The 13,242-nt window shown below is 48.1% G+C and overlaps 1 protein-coding gene across 1 annotated transcript in view; it reads right to left on the bottom strand.

Annotated features, from left to right (window-relative positions):
* Window positions 1-7,452: 7,452 nt before the first annotated feature.
* PPFIA4 (PTPRF interacting protein alpha 4) overlaps window positions 7,453-13,242 on the bottom strand; it is a 36,226-nt gene continuing 30,436 nt past the window's right edge. Inside the window, exons 27-29 of the mRNA XM_052653407.1 lie at window positions 11,849-11,917; window positions 7,995-8,169; window positions 7,453-7,502 (exon numbers count right to left, since the gene is read on the bottom strand). Coding sequence (XP_052509367.1) covers window positions 7,453-7,502; window positions 7,995-8,169; window positions 11,849-11,917 — 294 coding nt within the window. The remainder of the gene's footprint in view (window positions 7,503-7,994; window positions 8,170-11,848; window positions 11,918-13,242) is intronic.

The raw sequence follows: 13,242 nt of genomic DNA, 5'->3' as shown, positions 1-13,242 counted from the left end.
CCCAGTTTTATCAGCCAGGGCCAGGCCCTGATGCCCTTCCTGCACTAGCTCCGGCCCCAGCTGCACCATCTCTACCACACCTATCTTCCTGACTTGATCCTGGAGAGGGAAGACAACACACTGCTCCTGGAGGCTTCTCTAGAAACCCTGCGTAAGCAACAGGAGAAGCAAGCCTCAGAGCAGGCTCACAGAATGCAGGCGAGAGCACAGAAGAGTGGGGGGCGGGGGGGGGGGGGGGGGAGGGGGGTGGCGGGGGGTGGGTTTCTCCATGGCTAGGTATGGGTCTACCGGGAAGCATAAACTGGCCTAATCTTTCCCCATTTGTGAGATTTTCTTTTTGGGTTTATGTCACTGTGTTTACGCTGTGGACAAGGGGTGTATTCCATTCGCTGTTCCATTTACTGGAATGTTTTCCATTTCAGTAAATAAATCTTGCCTGCCATCAAGTCATCAGACACTGTAGTGGCAAGGTGCACCCATTTCCTGGATGGAGAAAATAACAGAAAGCATTATGTGGTTCAGATACTGGCCCTAGACTGTTAAGATGCTTATGTAAAGGGTAATGCCAATAAGCCCCGACTGTTGCATATTCCCATATATAGAAAGGCACTAAAATCATTAATGTGATATGCCTGTTTTTTGTGATTATCAGTAATCTTTGACATTTGACTATATTTTTATTTTTAGCAAAAACTCCTATATGTCCTGGCAGAACAGTTCCTCAGAGCTATTTGAGAGGCTCTCCCCTGGGCTATTGTCCTCAGTAAGTTCCCCCAAGTAAAACATACCTTTCAGTTGTTAGGTTGTGCATTTTTCTTCAGTTGGACAGTCTTACCTCCTTGGAAAGACTGGAGAGGAATACTTAGGTCACTGCCACAACTCTTAGCTCTCCGTGGCTCATTGCCCTTGGAGATGAGGAGGGTAACACGTGTGGGTATCAAATTATTCATTCTTATTATCCAACGCAAACATCGAACTACCCATTCAAGGGGTATCTTTTCCCATCAGATTCATTTCTTCTGGCCCTGGCACCTTCCAAGCTCCTAGGGGGATACAATCCCACCGCATTCAGTTGCCCAGTAAGTGGTCATGGTCTGACCAAGAGAAAGACACTTATCTCGACTAAGGAACTCATAGGTTCTTGGGTTGCTGGATAAGTTTATTTCTTCTCAATTATCATTTCAATTGGAATTTGAGGTTGATATTCATAATCTTACAAATGAACAGTTCTCAGCAATGGCTATTAGGGTTGATTGTCAAGTACTGTCATTGTATACTTATTTCTCAGTCTTTAAGTCCTTGAGCCTCCCACCTGGAAGAAACAATTTGCTGAAATTTCCCATGTGTGAGCATTACTTTACTTTGAGCATTCTTTGGCATTGGAATGAAAATTGACCTTTCACAGTCCTGTGGCCACTGCTGAGTTTTCCAAATTTGCTGGCATATTGAGTGCAGCACTTTCACAGCATCATCTTCCAGGATTTGAAATAGCTCAACTGGAATTCCATCACCTCCACTAGCTTCACATTCCACTTGACTTCACATTCCAGGATGTCTGGCACTAGGTGAGTGATCACACCAGCGTGACTATCTTGGTCATGAAGATCTTTTTTGTACAGTTCTTCTGTGTATTCTTGCCATTTCTTCTTAATATCTTCTGCTTCTTTTAGGTCCATACCATTTCTGTCCTTTATCGAGCCCATCTTTGCATGAAATGTTCCCTTGGTATCTCTAATTTTCTAATTTTCTTGAAGAGATCTCTAGTCTTTCCCATACTGTTGTTTTGCTCTATTTCTTTGCATTGATCGCTGGGGAAGGCTTTCTCTCTCCTTGGTATTCTTTGGAACTCTGCATTCAGATGCTTATATCTTTCCTTTTCTCCTTTGCTTTTCACTTCTCTTCTTTCCACAGCTATTTGTAAGGCCTCCCCAGACAGCCATTTTACTTTTTTGCATTTCTTTTCCATGGGGATGGTCTTGATCCCTGTCTCCTGTACAATGTCACGAACTCCGTCCATAGATCATCAAGACCTCTATCTATCAGATCTAGTCCCTTAAATCTATTTCTCACTTCCACTGTAAAATCACTGCAGGTGGTGATTGTAGCCATGAAATTAAAAGATGCTTAATCCTTGGAAGAAAAGTTATGACCAACCTAGATGCATATTCAAAAGCAAAGACATTACTTTGCCAACAAAGGTCCGTCTAGTCAAGGCTATGGTGTTTCCAGTGGTCATGTATGGATGTGAAAGTTGGACTGTGAAGAAAGCTGAGGGCCGAAGAATTGATGCTTTTGAACTGTGGTGTTGGGGAAAACTCTTGAGAGTCCCTTGGAGTGCAAGGAGATCCAACCAGTCCATTCTAAAGGAGATTAGTCCTGGGTGTTCTTTGGAAGGAATGATGCTAAAGCTGAAACTCCAATACTTTGGCCACCTCATGTGAAGAGTTGACTCATTGGAAAAGACTCTGATGCTGGGAGGGATTGGGGGCAGGAGGAGAAGGGGATGGCAGAGGATGAGATGGCTGGATGGCATCACAGACTCGATGGACATGAGTTTGGGTGAACTCTGGGAGTTGCTGATGAACAGGGAGGCCTGGCATGCTGCAATTCATGGGGTTGCAAAGAGTTGGACACAACTGAGTGACTGAATTGAACTGGACACATGTGTGAATGGCAAAGTTTTGCAAACTGGAGCCTAGACTCATTTATTATTTTCAGGGGATAAACATTTGTCATTAAAGCACAGTTCAGTTCAGTCGCTCAGTCATGTCCGAGTCTTATTTGTCATCAAAGCACAGAGACTTTCTTAAATTAACAGACACTTAAGTTTCACATTGAATTACAGATAAAACTCCAATTAATGAGTAATGAGTGATAGTTCTTTAGGGAAATCAGCTTAAATTTGGTCTCCAGTGGAAGCACCTGCAATAAATCAAACAGGCTTAATCAAATGCTGCCTAATAATGAACTTTAGGGAATCTGCTAGAATACAAAGATAAGAATTATTTGAAGTCGATATACCAATTGACAGTGTGTAGAGAGGAACTTCTTGGAGTGTTTAGATGATTGGTATGAACTGTGGAACACTTAGAGTACTATTTGCTGCAGTTTAATAAACATCCTTGGGTAACCGAGTTGGCAGTGAAAAACCTTTTAAAGTGCTGCAGGTGGTTGACCAGCTGGAGAGGGAGGTAAAGAAGGTACAATGGAGGGTGAGAGCCGAGAAGCCCCCTCAGTTCAGTTTTACTATTTCATGGGTAAGAGCTAACATGTCACGTCCCCTGGACTTGTCTGAATTCCTGGCCTCTGGGCTCCAGGCTAGGGCTGAGACACCTGGAGGTGAGCTAAGCTCAGGAAGAACTGAAGGGGTTGGACTAGGGTCATGGCTAGGGGCGTACCACCTAGACCCAGATGGGAATTCCAAACGCCACAGTGATTATGGCTGTGCCTCACCCCTCAGCCACAGGCAAACACCAAATTCAGATTCTCTGCCTCTCACTATGCTGGGTACATTCCTAAGAGGAGCAAAGAAAAATGTTCAAGGGAAGAAACCTAGAGTCTTCTTTTTCACAAATGCTGATAGAAACACGATGTCGGGGTCTCATCTCAAACGCAGCCTGTCCAATGTCAAGTTCACATTTCCACATAAGCCTGTTTCATCTACATTTCCCACCCAGTGGATGGCAATGTTGAGAAACAGCAGTTTTCCTGAAATCCTTCAGATCTCACTCCTTTAGCCAACTGGTCACCAAAGTTGGTCAAGTCTACCTTTCATCATTGAGAGGGTAGTAGGGGACCGCTAGAGGCTTGCAGGCACTAGGCCAGCAACTTCCCTTGCCTGTTTGGCCACCTGGAATCAAAGGTTTCTTTGTCTTGCTCTCATCCTGCCGTCTGTGCCCATGGACTCTGCCATCCCATATCATCGGTGGAATGGTTCCCCTTGAAAATGCAAGGCTGTATTATGCTGCCATCAGGGACTGCACCATTCCAGTGAACAAAGAAAGAAGTCTCCACAAAGAGCAGAGGAACCGAGTGCCGTAGGAGTGGCAAAGATGAAAGTCTGAGAAAGGCAGGTGGGGGGCTTAGCCTCAAGGTAGGGGCTCAAGCTCACTCAAAAGAAGAGCATATACTGGTAGTGGGTCAGAACTTTTAACAAACTTCTACATAGCTATATCATACCAGTTACATGGTCTCAGCTTTACAATTTTCTGTTCTATAAAATGGTGATGATGATACATCACAGGGTTGTTAAGGTTTAATGAACTAATACATTTACCATGCTTAGAACAGTGTCTGGCACAGAAAAGTTCTCAATTTTTAGATTTAATAATAATCCTCATAAAAACCCTCTGAGATAATGTTAGCTCATTTATTCATTCAAGTATATTCATCTAGGGACACATGAGATCAATGGGATTCACTTAAAGGAGCTTCTTCACAGCCCTGTGGGAAAGACTAGAGAGGACGATGACTAGGCAATATTGTGGTGGGCACAGAGTGCCCGGGTCAAAAAGGGTTGCTGGTTACCTAATTCTGCTGAGGAGAGGCAGGCAGTGCCTCCCAGGTGACGCTTGAAGTGGGTCTGGAAAGTTCACAGCTGCAAAGGCAAGAAACGTATTTGTGCTGCCTTCTTCTGGTGACGGGGCTGGATAGACACATTTCTGAGTTAGGCTGACTCAAGACAGATATTCCCCCGACCCAGGGATTGAACCCAGGTCTCCCACATTCCAGGCAGACGCTTTAACCTCTGAGCCACCAGGGAAGCCTGAGAGGGAGACAGGGCATGGGAAAACATCACGATAGCCTCTTGTCCTGCCCCAAAGACTTGGATCTCAGATCTAGAGGTGCTGGGGAGTTGCTACAAAAGTGCACAGCAGAGTGACATGACTGAAGGGTGTTTAGGATAGAGTTACTTATCCTCTGGCATCAGTGTGAAAGGCTATGAGAATAGTGAAGCAGGTGTGTACAGAGGAAGAGAAGGAGATAAAGCAATCCCAGCAGTTAGGACTCCTCACTCCTTTTCCTATACTCCCTTGGCACAAGTAACCCAAACATTAACCTATCAATTCCACGGTTATATAAGTAAACAGAAGGTTACTAACTACAAGTTTGAAAAACTCTGATATTTACATTCCAGCATACAACAGCCCTTAGGACTGTGGAATAAGCTAGATGTATCAGGTAAGTTTGAAGTTTAAAAAAAAAAAGACCAGAGCCATGTGTATGTTGCCTCAAGACCAGTTTATTTATTGGTATATACACACCCACACTCAACACTCATACACACCCATCCACCCATTCTTGATGCACTGAGCCAGTACAGTGCTGAGAAGGGACCTGATAAGACACAGGAAGCTGATGGGGGTGGGGAGGGTATGGGTCACTGGTGAGTCTCCAGATAAAAAGTATACTGATGGTGAGGCAGAAAATACACCAAGACAAGAACCTTCCATCACTGTATGCATAACCTCGCTGAAATATATCCCAAGATACCCTGAACAGACCTGGGTCCTGCTAGCTGCTGGCTTATGATATAACCAATTAAGATAGGGTTAAGCCACAGAGAAGCTGGGACTAAATTTCCCACTTAGCTAGCCCATCAGAGTTCCCTGAAGGAATCAGATGGCCTTATGGTCTCTGATTGTGAGTTCATCAATCACAGGAATCTGGGGCTCCTCCATAATCTTAACATCCATTACCCAGAGACAGGGGCTTTTTATCTCCATCTGACTCGTTCTCTGGTCAAGAACTCCTCCAGCTCCATTGCCAGTGGCCTGACAGACAGGAAGGGCAGGCAACAATGAGAGCAAGGGCAGGTGAATATCTTGTCCAGATGCATGGAAGCCCACCCAGCCCCACCACTCTGCAGCAGAAGGCTGTAAGTGTGGCACTGCCCCAGACTCCATCACTCCTTCTAGATGGGGTTCTCTGACCCTTTATCCGACCTGATAGCCTAGCCCCTACTCAGACCCAAATCATCAGCTTGCAAACTAGCTGCTCAGCCACCTGAAGGTTGGCACTGTACTGGCCACTCTCCAGGTAACACGCCCCAGGTACTTTTCCTCTCCTCTCACTAGGAGAAGCTCTGGATTCCATCAACTCACCCTACACTTGGGTTCCAAATACTTCCAAGCACCTTGGCAGGAGAAGTATGTGGGTGAAGAAGAACTTATTGGAAATGACATTCCTACCAAACCAGGACCTATATCCCTCAGCCCTAGAGGCAACCACGCTGCTGGGGAAAGCAACTGAAACTGGGCAGGTCTCAGGAATTTCTGGAGGCAGCTCCTGAACACCAAAAGCACCTTGAACTACGGTGACAGTTTGGGGACAAGCAGGAGAATGACAATCTTCAAGAACACTGGATTTCCTGGACCTAGGACATGATTCACTAAAGGGGAAGCTTTATTTTCTTGCTAGGAGATCAGGGGAAGGAAGCCTCAGATTACCTTTTTCCCAAACCAGATTTTAAGGTCAGTGTATTAGTATATACTCAATCCACTCATTAGGTACATTTTTGTAGGGCTGGGGTTATCAAAGAAGTGGGCCAGAGGGGGACAGCAAGGGAAGAAATACTGGGAGCACAGCTGGCAGTTCATGGTTAGCTCTGTTCTGCCCCAGAGGAAAGATCCTTCTCCCTCCAGCCCAGCAGCAGCTCGACGCTACAGCTGGGGCAGGAGGCAATTCCCACTGCCACCTGGGCTTAGAGCTACCACAGGACATCGGCTCTCCCTCTAGCTGACCTGCCTGCAACCTCTCACTGGGCAGGAGGGCTGAATTTCCCCATGCTTATGCTTGACGTTTGGGATTCAACTTAAACCAGGTTCTAGAATCTCCACCTGAGCCTTCCTTCTTCCCAGGTTCATCATCGTGAGAAAGACTGGGGCCGTCTACGTCTCCCAGGCCCCAAAGAGGTCCTGAAGGTGTGGCAGCAGCTACAAGGTGCGGATGAGTTGGGGGAGGGAAAACGGTGGGGAAGGGGGGGGGTTGCCAAAAGCAGACGTAGGCCATCTAGTGCAACCAAGAGACAGACAGAAACCAGAAGGCCAAATAACCCAAGCAAGGAAGTCTGAAGCGCCCTTTCCTTGGAAGGGCCACCCCAGCCCTTGGTGCTGCATCCTGGTCTCCGGTGGAGTGTGTGGTCCAGACCTGTTAGATGCAGAAGACGGGAAGCGGAGTCCGTCTATCTCCGGCTGCCTTCCTCTCCCTGCCGCAGACCCACCAGCATGGACGACCTGGCTGCCTCACACCACCAGGAAACCCAGACACATCCCAGAGAGCCTTACAAGGGACACACGGTGGACTTGGGGTAGCGGGATGCTGAGGGGTAGACGAGTACATTCTGAGAGAGGAGACTAGGAGCCCTGGGAGTAAGGGGGAACCAGCAGGATGGTAAGGGCTATCCGAGCCTGTGAAACCAAGCAGGAGGAAGCTGGCCTTCCGGGGCTGTGGCTAGTCCCGGAAGGCGGAGAGCATGTGTCCGTAGAGATAGTGGGAGCGAGCTGAGAGAGAGAGAGAAAGGCATTTGCGCAGTGAGTTGGGAGCGACCCCCTGGGAGACGGGTTGCAAGGTATCTGCGGCGTGCTTGCAAGCTTGAAGCGCCCCAAACCTGAGAAAGCAGTAAGAGCAAGCGGCAGTGGGCGCGAGCAGCGTGGAGCAACAGGGCCGGCCCGCCAGCCACGGGCGCGGGGAAGCCTCGAGCCGGCGGACGGCGGGCCGCGGAGCGCCTGCGCCCCGGCCCCCTCACCCCGAGCCGCGGGCACAGCCGCGAAGGAGCCGGGGCGGGAGGCGGGCTCAGCAGTAGGTCCGCACTGCTGGGGTCTCCAGTCTCCGCGCCCCCGCTGTCCGGACTAGGAGTCGACAGCCGCCGCGGAACACAGAGCGACGGGTTAGCGAGCTCGCAGCTCGCCGGTGGAGCCCTCCCGCCCGCGGCCGCGTTAACAGCGCCAGCCCGGAGCGGCGCAGCGCGCCCCGCCCCGCCCGCCTGCGCTCACCTTCAGGCGTGATCTTCCGCGGGGACGGCGGAGGCGGCACGGGCCCCATGGTGGACGCGCGGAATGCTGTCGGGAGCGTGTCGGCCGCGGCGCTGAGCGGGGCGCGGCCGTGGGGGTCCCGCGGGCGGAAGCGTTTCCTCCAGGAGGGCGCGCGGCGGAGCGCCTGGTCTTCCCCCTGCACCGGGGGGCGCGCAGAGGCCCGGGGCTAGGGCGCTATGGCCGCCCTTCGTCCCTGCCTGGGAGGGCAGGCAGTGCCTGTTCTAGGGGGACCTTTCCCTTCAGAAACAACGGAGCAAGGTCACGTCGCGTTTCCGGCCCTCAGCCTTTCCCTGTGGAAAATGACTGGACGAAGCGGATGGCTCCGGAGAGCCCTTGCGACTCTGAAGGCCCCTGTGTCTAGGCGAGGTGCGGTCCCCTGTTCAGATCTGACATCCTGCAGTTTAACTCAGTTTCCCTGTCTCCTCATCATCTCAAAGTGGGCTTGGGATAACCACTGACCTTTAAAGTATCCCTCCTGTCAGCCTCATCCATGGTTAGTGGTCAACAGCCAGGCTCCATGCACTCCTTCCTGTCCTTCTGGAGACTCAATATGGCTGCAGCCCCAGTGTCCTGGAGGAGTGCTGGGTCAGGAGCCAGGAGACCTGGCTTCCATTTTACTAGCTGTGTGACCCTCATAGGTGACCTCTCTGAGCTTCAGTTTCATTATCTATAAATGTACAGGCTGCCTATATGCTGCATCTGGGGAGAGCAGTGACAAGGCTGGGTCAGGCAGATGGCCAATCTGAATAGGCTCTTCCAAAGGAGGCAGTGGACAGCAGTCCCCTGCTATCTGCCCACTGTATTGCCAGCCAAGCCTCCAAAATAACTCTCTCTGCCAAAGGGCACCCACAGCCATAACCCTACAGGATGTCCCTCTGCACAAGCCTCCCAACCCACCCTTCAGAGCCTACATCCACCCTCCTTGGCGGCCATGCCTAAAACCCCTCAACCCTTGTGCTGGCAGAACTGTTGCAGGTAGAGTGCTACCAGCGGGACTGAGAGACACCAACCCACCAATTCTCACCTCAACAACCTCTCCCAGCCCCATTAGGGTTTGCTGCTCCTGCCCCGAGTAGGCCAAATGTTCCCATCAGTTCTTAGCACCATGTATCTCTGTCATAGCATTTTAAAATGTACTGATGAGATTATGTCATCAATTTATTTCTCTTCTCGTCTTCCTTCTCTCCCCCACCTCCACTTTCAAATTCTAATCATGGGGCAGAGATTTTGTTCTTTTTGTTTCAACCAATATATTCCCCAGCCTCTGAGTAGTGCCTGGGAACACTGTAGGTACTCAATAAATAATTATTAAATGGCAGCCGGCTCCCTACGCACACATCCCACCCCTGAGTTTATGCGGAACTTTCCTCATCAGTTCTGTCTTCCCCATGACCCTATCCTTATCCTAGTCCCGAGACCCTTCTCTTCTGCATGCTTTCTCTCTATTTCCACCTTCAGCCAACACTAAGGTCTTTCTGTTTTTCTCCCCTGTCCTGTAATAGGTGTTCTTTCTACTCAGCATCTCCTCATTTCCCTTGAGTCCTGCTATCCCTGTATAGGAGAACTGGACCTAGCCCTCCAGGGCCTTAAAGCTTGAGAAGGGAAACCAAGAATCAGAACTGTCAGAGAACACCGTTCCAAGAGACAACCCAAGATTGCTTATGATGTACTAGATGGCTGGACAGGAGGCAGGCTCTTGGATCTCCAACCTCCCCCCTGCTACTGTCCCATAGCCCCAAATCTCATATTATTCATGGGACCTGGCATTCTTCTTTAAGCTTCCTTTTAAAAAATCAGTTCTCTCCAGCCCTACATCCACCTGCATCCCAGAAAGACCACTACATTGCCAAGATAATATCACCTACTCAATAACTCCACCTTAATGTCTGAAGCCTGGTATCTCCACTTTTAGGAGGCAATGGAATGTAGGAAAAAGAATACAGGAATCAGATACACTTTTGCTCGAGACTTGCTCTGCCACATACCAGCCTATGACTGTAGATAAGTTACCTGTGACAGCAAGTTACCTCTTTGATCTTCAATTTCATCTGTAAGATAATAACCTGTCTCATGTGATTATTACTAGCATAAAATAAGATGTCTGCCATCACTTCACTACCATGCCTTGCCCCATGCCTGGCTTTGAATAGGCATTCAAAGACTATTTTTATCAGGACTGAAGGAGTAAAGAGCTTTCTAAATTAGAAAGCACCATTCAAAGATTTATGAGAAAGCTATATCAAAGAAAGCTTAGATCCTAGCGTATGGGAAATAAGTAGGAAGGTCCTCCTTGTAGGAGCATTAGGAAGATTCAGATCTTAGAACGGGGACACCTAGTGGGGTTTGGCAGTTTATCTCTTTGACTGAAATGCACACACACACACACACACACACACACACACACACACACACACACGTGTGTATGGTAAATAACATACTCCAAATTTCAAGGTACCTCTGTGAATAAACACCCCTTTACAAATTCTGTGTGTTTCTAAGTGTGTCCTATCTACCAAGGCAGAGCAGGAATATGTTAAACCCAACCAAGAAAAGATTAACTGATAAGTAGGTAACACTAATGGTGTCCCATAAGGAGGCCCAGAAGTCTAAAGAGAGGCACTGATGGGGTGGGGGTGCAAACAAAGGGAAGCTGCACAGAAAGTGGGGATCAGCAGATCTGATTGAAGATGGAGAAACTAAAAATAAATAGTCTGGGCTCTTTTTTAACTTGTTTGAAACCAAGGCAGGTAAGGCGGACCTGACAGGGAGGGCAGGCAAGGCTGATGATAGGAAAGTGAGTAGGGAGGCGGAAGGGGAGAGAAGGCAGGCACTGAGGAGACTGTGTCCTCAGGAAACCTATGTGTTAGCAGGCATCTCTTACAGAAGGATTACGGCCAGAACTCAGGAGTCTTCCCAGAGACAGTCCAGCCTAAACTTGAGAGGAAGGCCTGACAAAATCTACTTGGAAGAGACTGTTTCTTCAGTGACCAGGGTACATGAGTAAAACTAGAGGGGAAGCTGGGATGATTGCAGCCTGAGCCATGTGTTTAACTACGTCACACTGAACTGAGGAGCATGTGAGCAAACCTGTCATTGAATGACCTCAGCGTAACTTCCACCTCCAAACAATCACACTGCTGGGCGGGTTAGAAACTTTATGAACAGGCTGGAGATGTGCTTTGCTGACAACACTGAAAAGAGGAGGTCTAAGAGATACAGACAGAGAAGGCAATGGCACCCCACTCCAGCACTCTTGCCTGGAAAATCCCATGGACGGAGGAGCCTGGTGGGCTGCAGTCCATGGGGTCTCTAAGAGTCGGACACGACTGAGCGACTTCACTTTCACTTTTCACTTTCATGCATTGGAGAAGGAAGTGGCAACCCACTCCAGTGTTCTTGCCTGGAGATTCCCAGGGACGGAGGAGCCTGGTGGGCTGCCGTCTATGGGGTTGCAGAGTTGGACAAGACTGAAGTGACTTAGCAGCAGCAGCAGAAGCAAGAGATACAGTAAAAGGTATGATCCCAAAGAGACTGCCTTTGGGGGAAACCTCTGAGCTTCTGTAGTTAGGAGGTTTGGGGCACAGAGTTTGAAAATGCTAGAGGTTCAAGGAAGGAGTTTCATAGAGACTTCTCTAGGCCTTTTGCTAGGCCTGTTTCTGCCTCCTCAACCCCCTGACATCATCCCCATCCTGTATGGCTCGCCTCTTTTAGGTTACTCCACCAATCATCAACCCAAGGAAAGAACTCATGAACTTCAATGAAGCAGCAGTGACCACCAAATCTTCAAGGTCCCCAGTTCACAGTCAGGTACTCACATCATCCAGCTTCCGGTCTGTGCCCAAAGCCAACAGGTTGTTGAACTCTCTCTCCAACACTTGGCGTGCCTAGAGTCCACAAGGTGAGACAGGGGGAGTAGGGAGGGGCTATGGTTAATGACTTCCAATACCATCTTTCACCTGTTTCGTAGGGAGTACAAGGGTAGAGATGGGGTTTTCAGTTCATTTAACCCATTGGCCTTTGATACTGTTCCTTTAGGCCTGACCTTGGTGTCCTCCTACAAGTCAAACTGTAAACCTTAGGATTTTTTCATATGGAGCTAATTAGAAAACTATACTTAAAAAAAAAAATAGAAAACCAACTATAGAACACATGGATGGACAGGCTTCACCTACTGGGGGAAAAAACCAACAGTTTGTCTATAAGGGAATATCATGGCATATTACTTCTCTGAAGGGGTAAATATGCAAGGAGAACATGGATAATAAAGATTTATTTAGATTATATAAATGTATTTTATGAGGTTCCAAATAAATATTTTAACTTAGGAGACTGCTCAGTCATGGATATTGGTAGCCCTTAGGCTGTGTGGGGCATAAAGGCCTTCTGTAGGGCTCTTAGTACTTTAACTCACTAGGAGATTTGAGAAATGCCAGAAAGAAGGAAGTTTTCAAAATTGTCACCAGATGTTTTTAACCATTTTTAATGAAGGATTCCATATTGGATCAGATCCTACTTCTCTTAATAGCTAAGCTAAATGAATGGGTCAGAAAAACAAGAATGGTTAGAGAGCAACAGAGAGATAGCCCTGCCACTGTTTACAGATGTACTGTTATCCACAAAAACTGGATGTATGTAGAGACAGGAAACAAGATAAAACAAGCCCATTTCTGAGTAGAAAATACTAACCATAGAATTCTGTGAGGATGGTCTTTGTTGGTAATGGGAACATTTTTATAAACGATCAAAAAGGAGATGCACAGTTAATTTTCAAGTATCCAGATGACACTGTTCCCCTGGGTAGTGAAAAATGACTATGAAGCTGTGTAAGTGGGCAAGAAGGCGACCAATGAGGCTGGAGGTGGACAATCATAGAGATATTGCGTTTTGTGGGGAAATCTCAGCTCTTCCTAGAGAACAAGGGGAATCTGTGTGATCCATTCGGACTGGTGGGGATGGGTCACTGTAAAGAGACCACAGGACACCCTGGGCTTGTGTGCTGCCATCACCCCTAAAAGGCCAACACGCCACCAAATTTACGAGACAATTCAACACTACCCTGCACAAGCAAAAACTTGTCTGTTCCCAGAATAGCTTGTGCAGCTCTGGTGGTTGAATTTCAGAAGATATATGACAGCTGCAAACAGTCCAGACAAGGGTAGCTAAAATGATCAGGGCATGGAAACAACTCTATATGAGAAAGGCTAAAAGA

This window comes from Budorcas taxicolor, chromosome 16, assembly GCF_023091745.1.
Source record: "Budorcas taxicolor isolate Tak-1 chromosome 16, Takin1.1, whole genome shotgun sequence".
Lineage (NCBI taxonomy): Eukaryota > Metazoa > Chordata > Mammalia > Artiodactyla > Bovidae > Budorcas > Budorcas taxicolor.
Note: the sequence above shows the minus strand (reverse complement) of the source record. Positions and strands in the feature narration are given on the sequence as shown.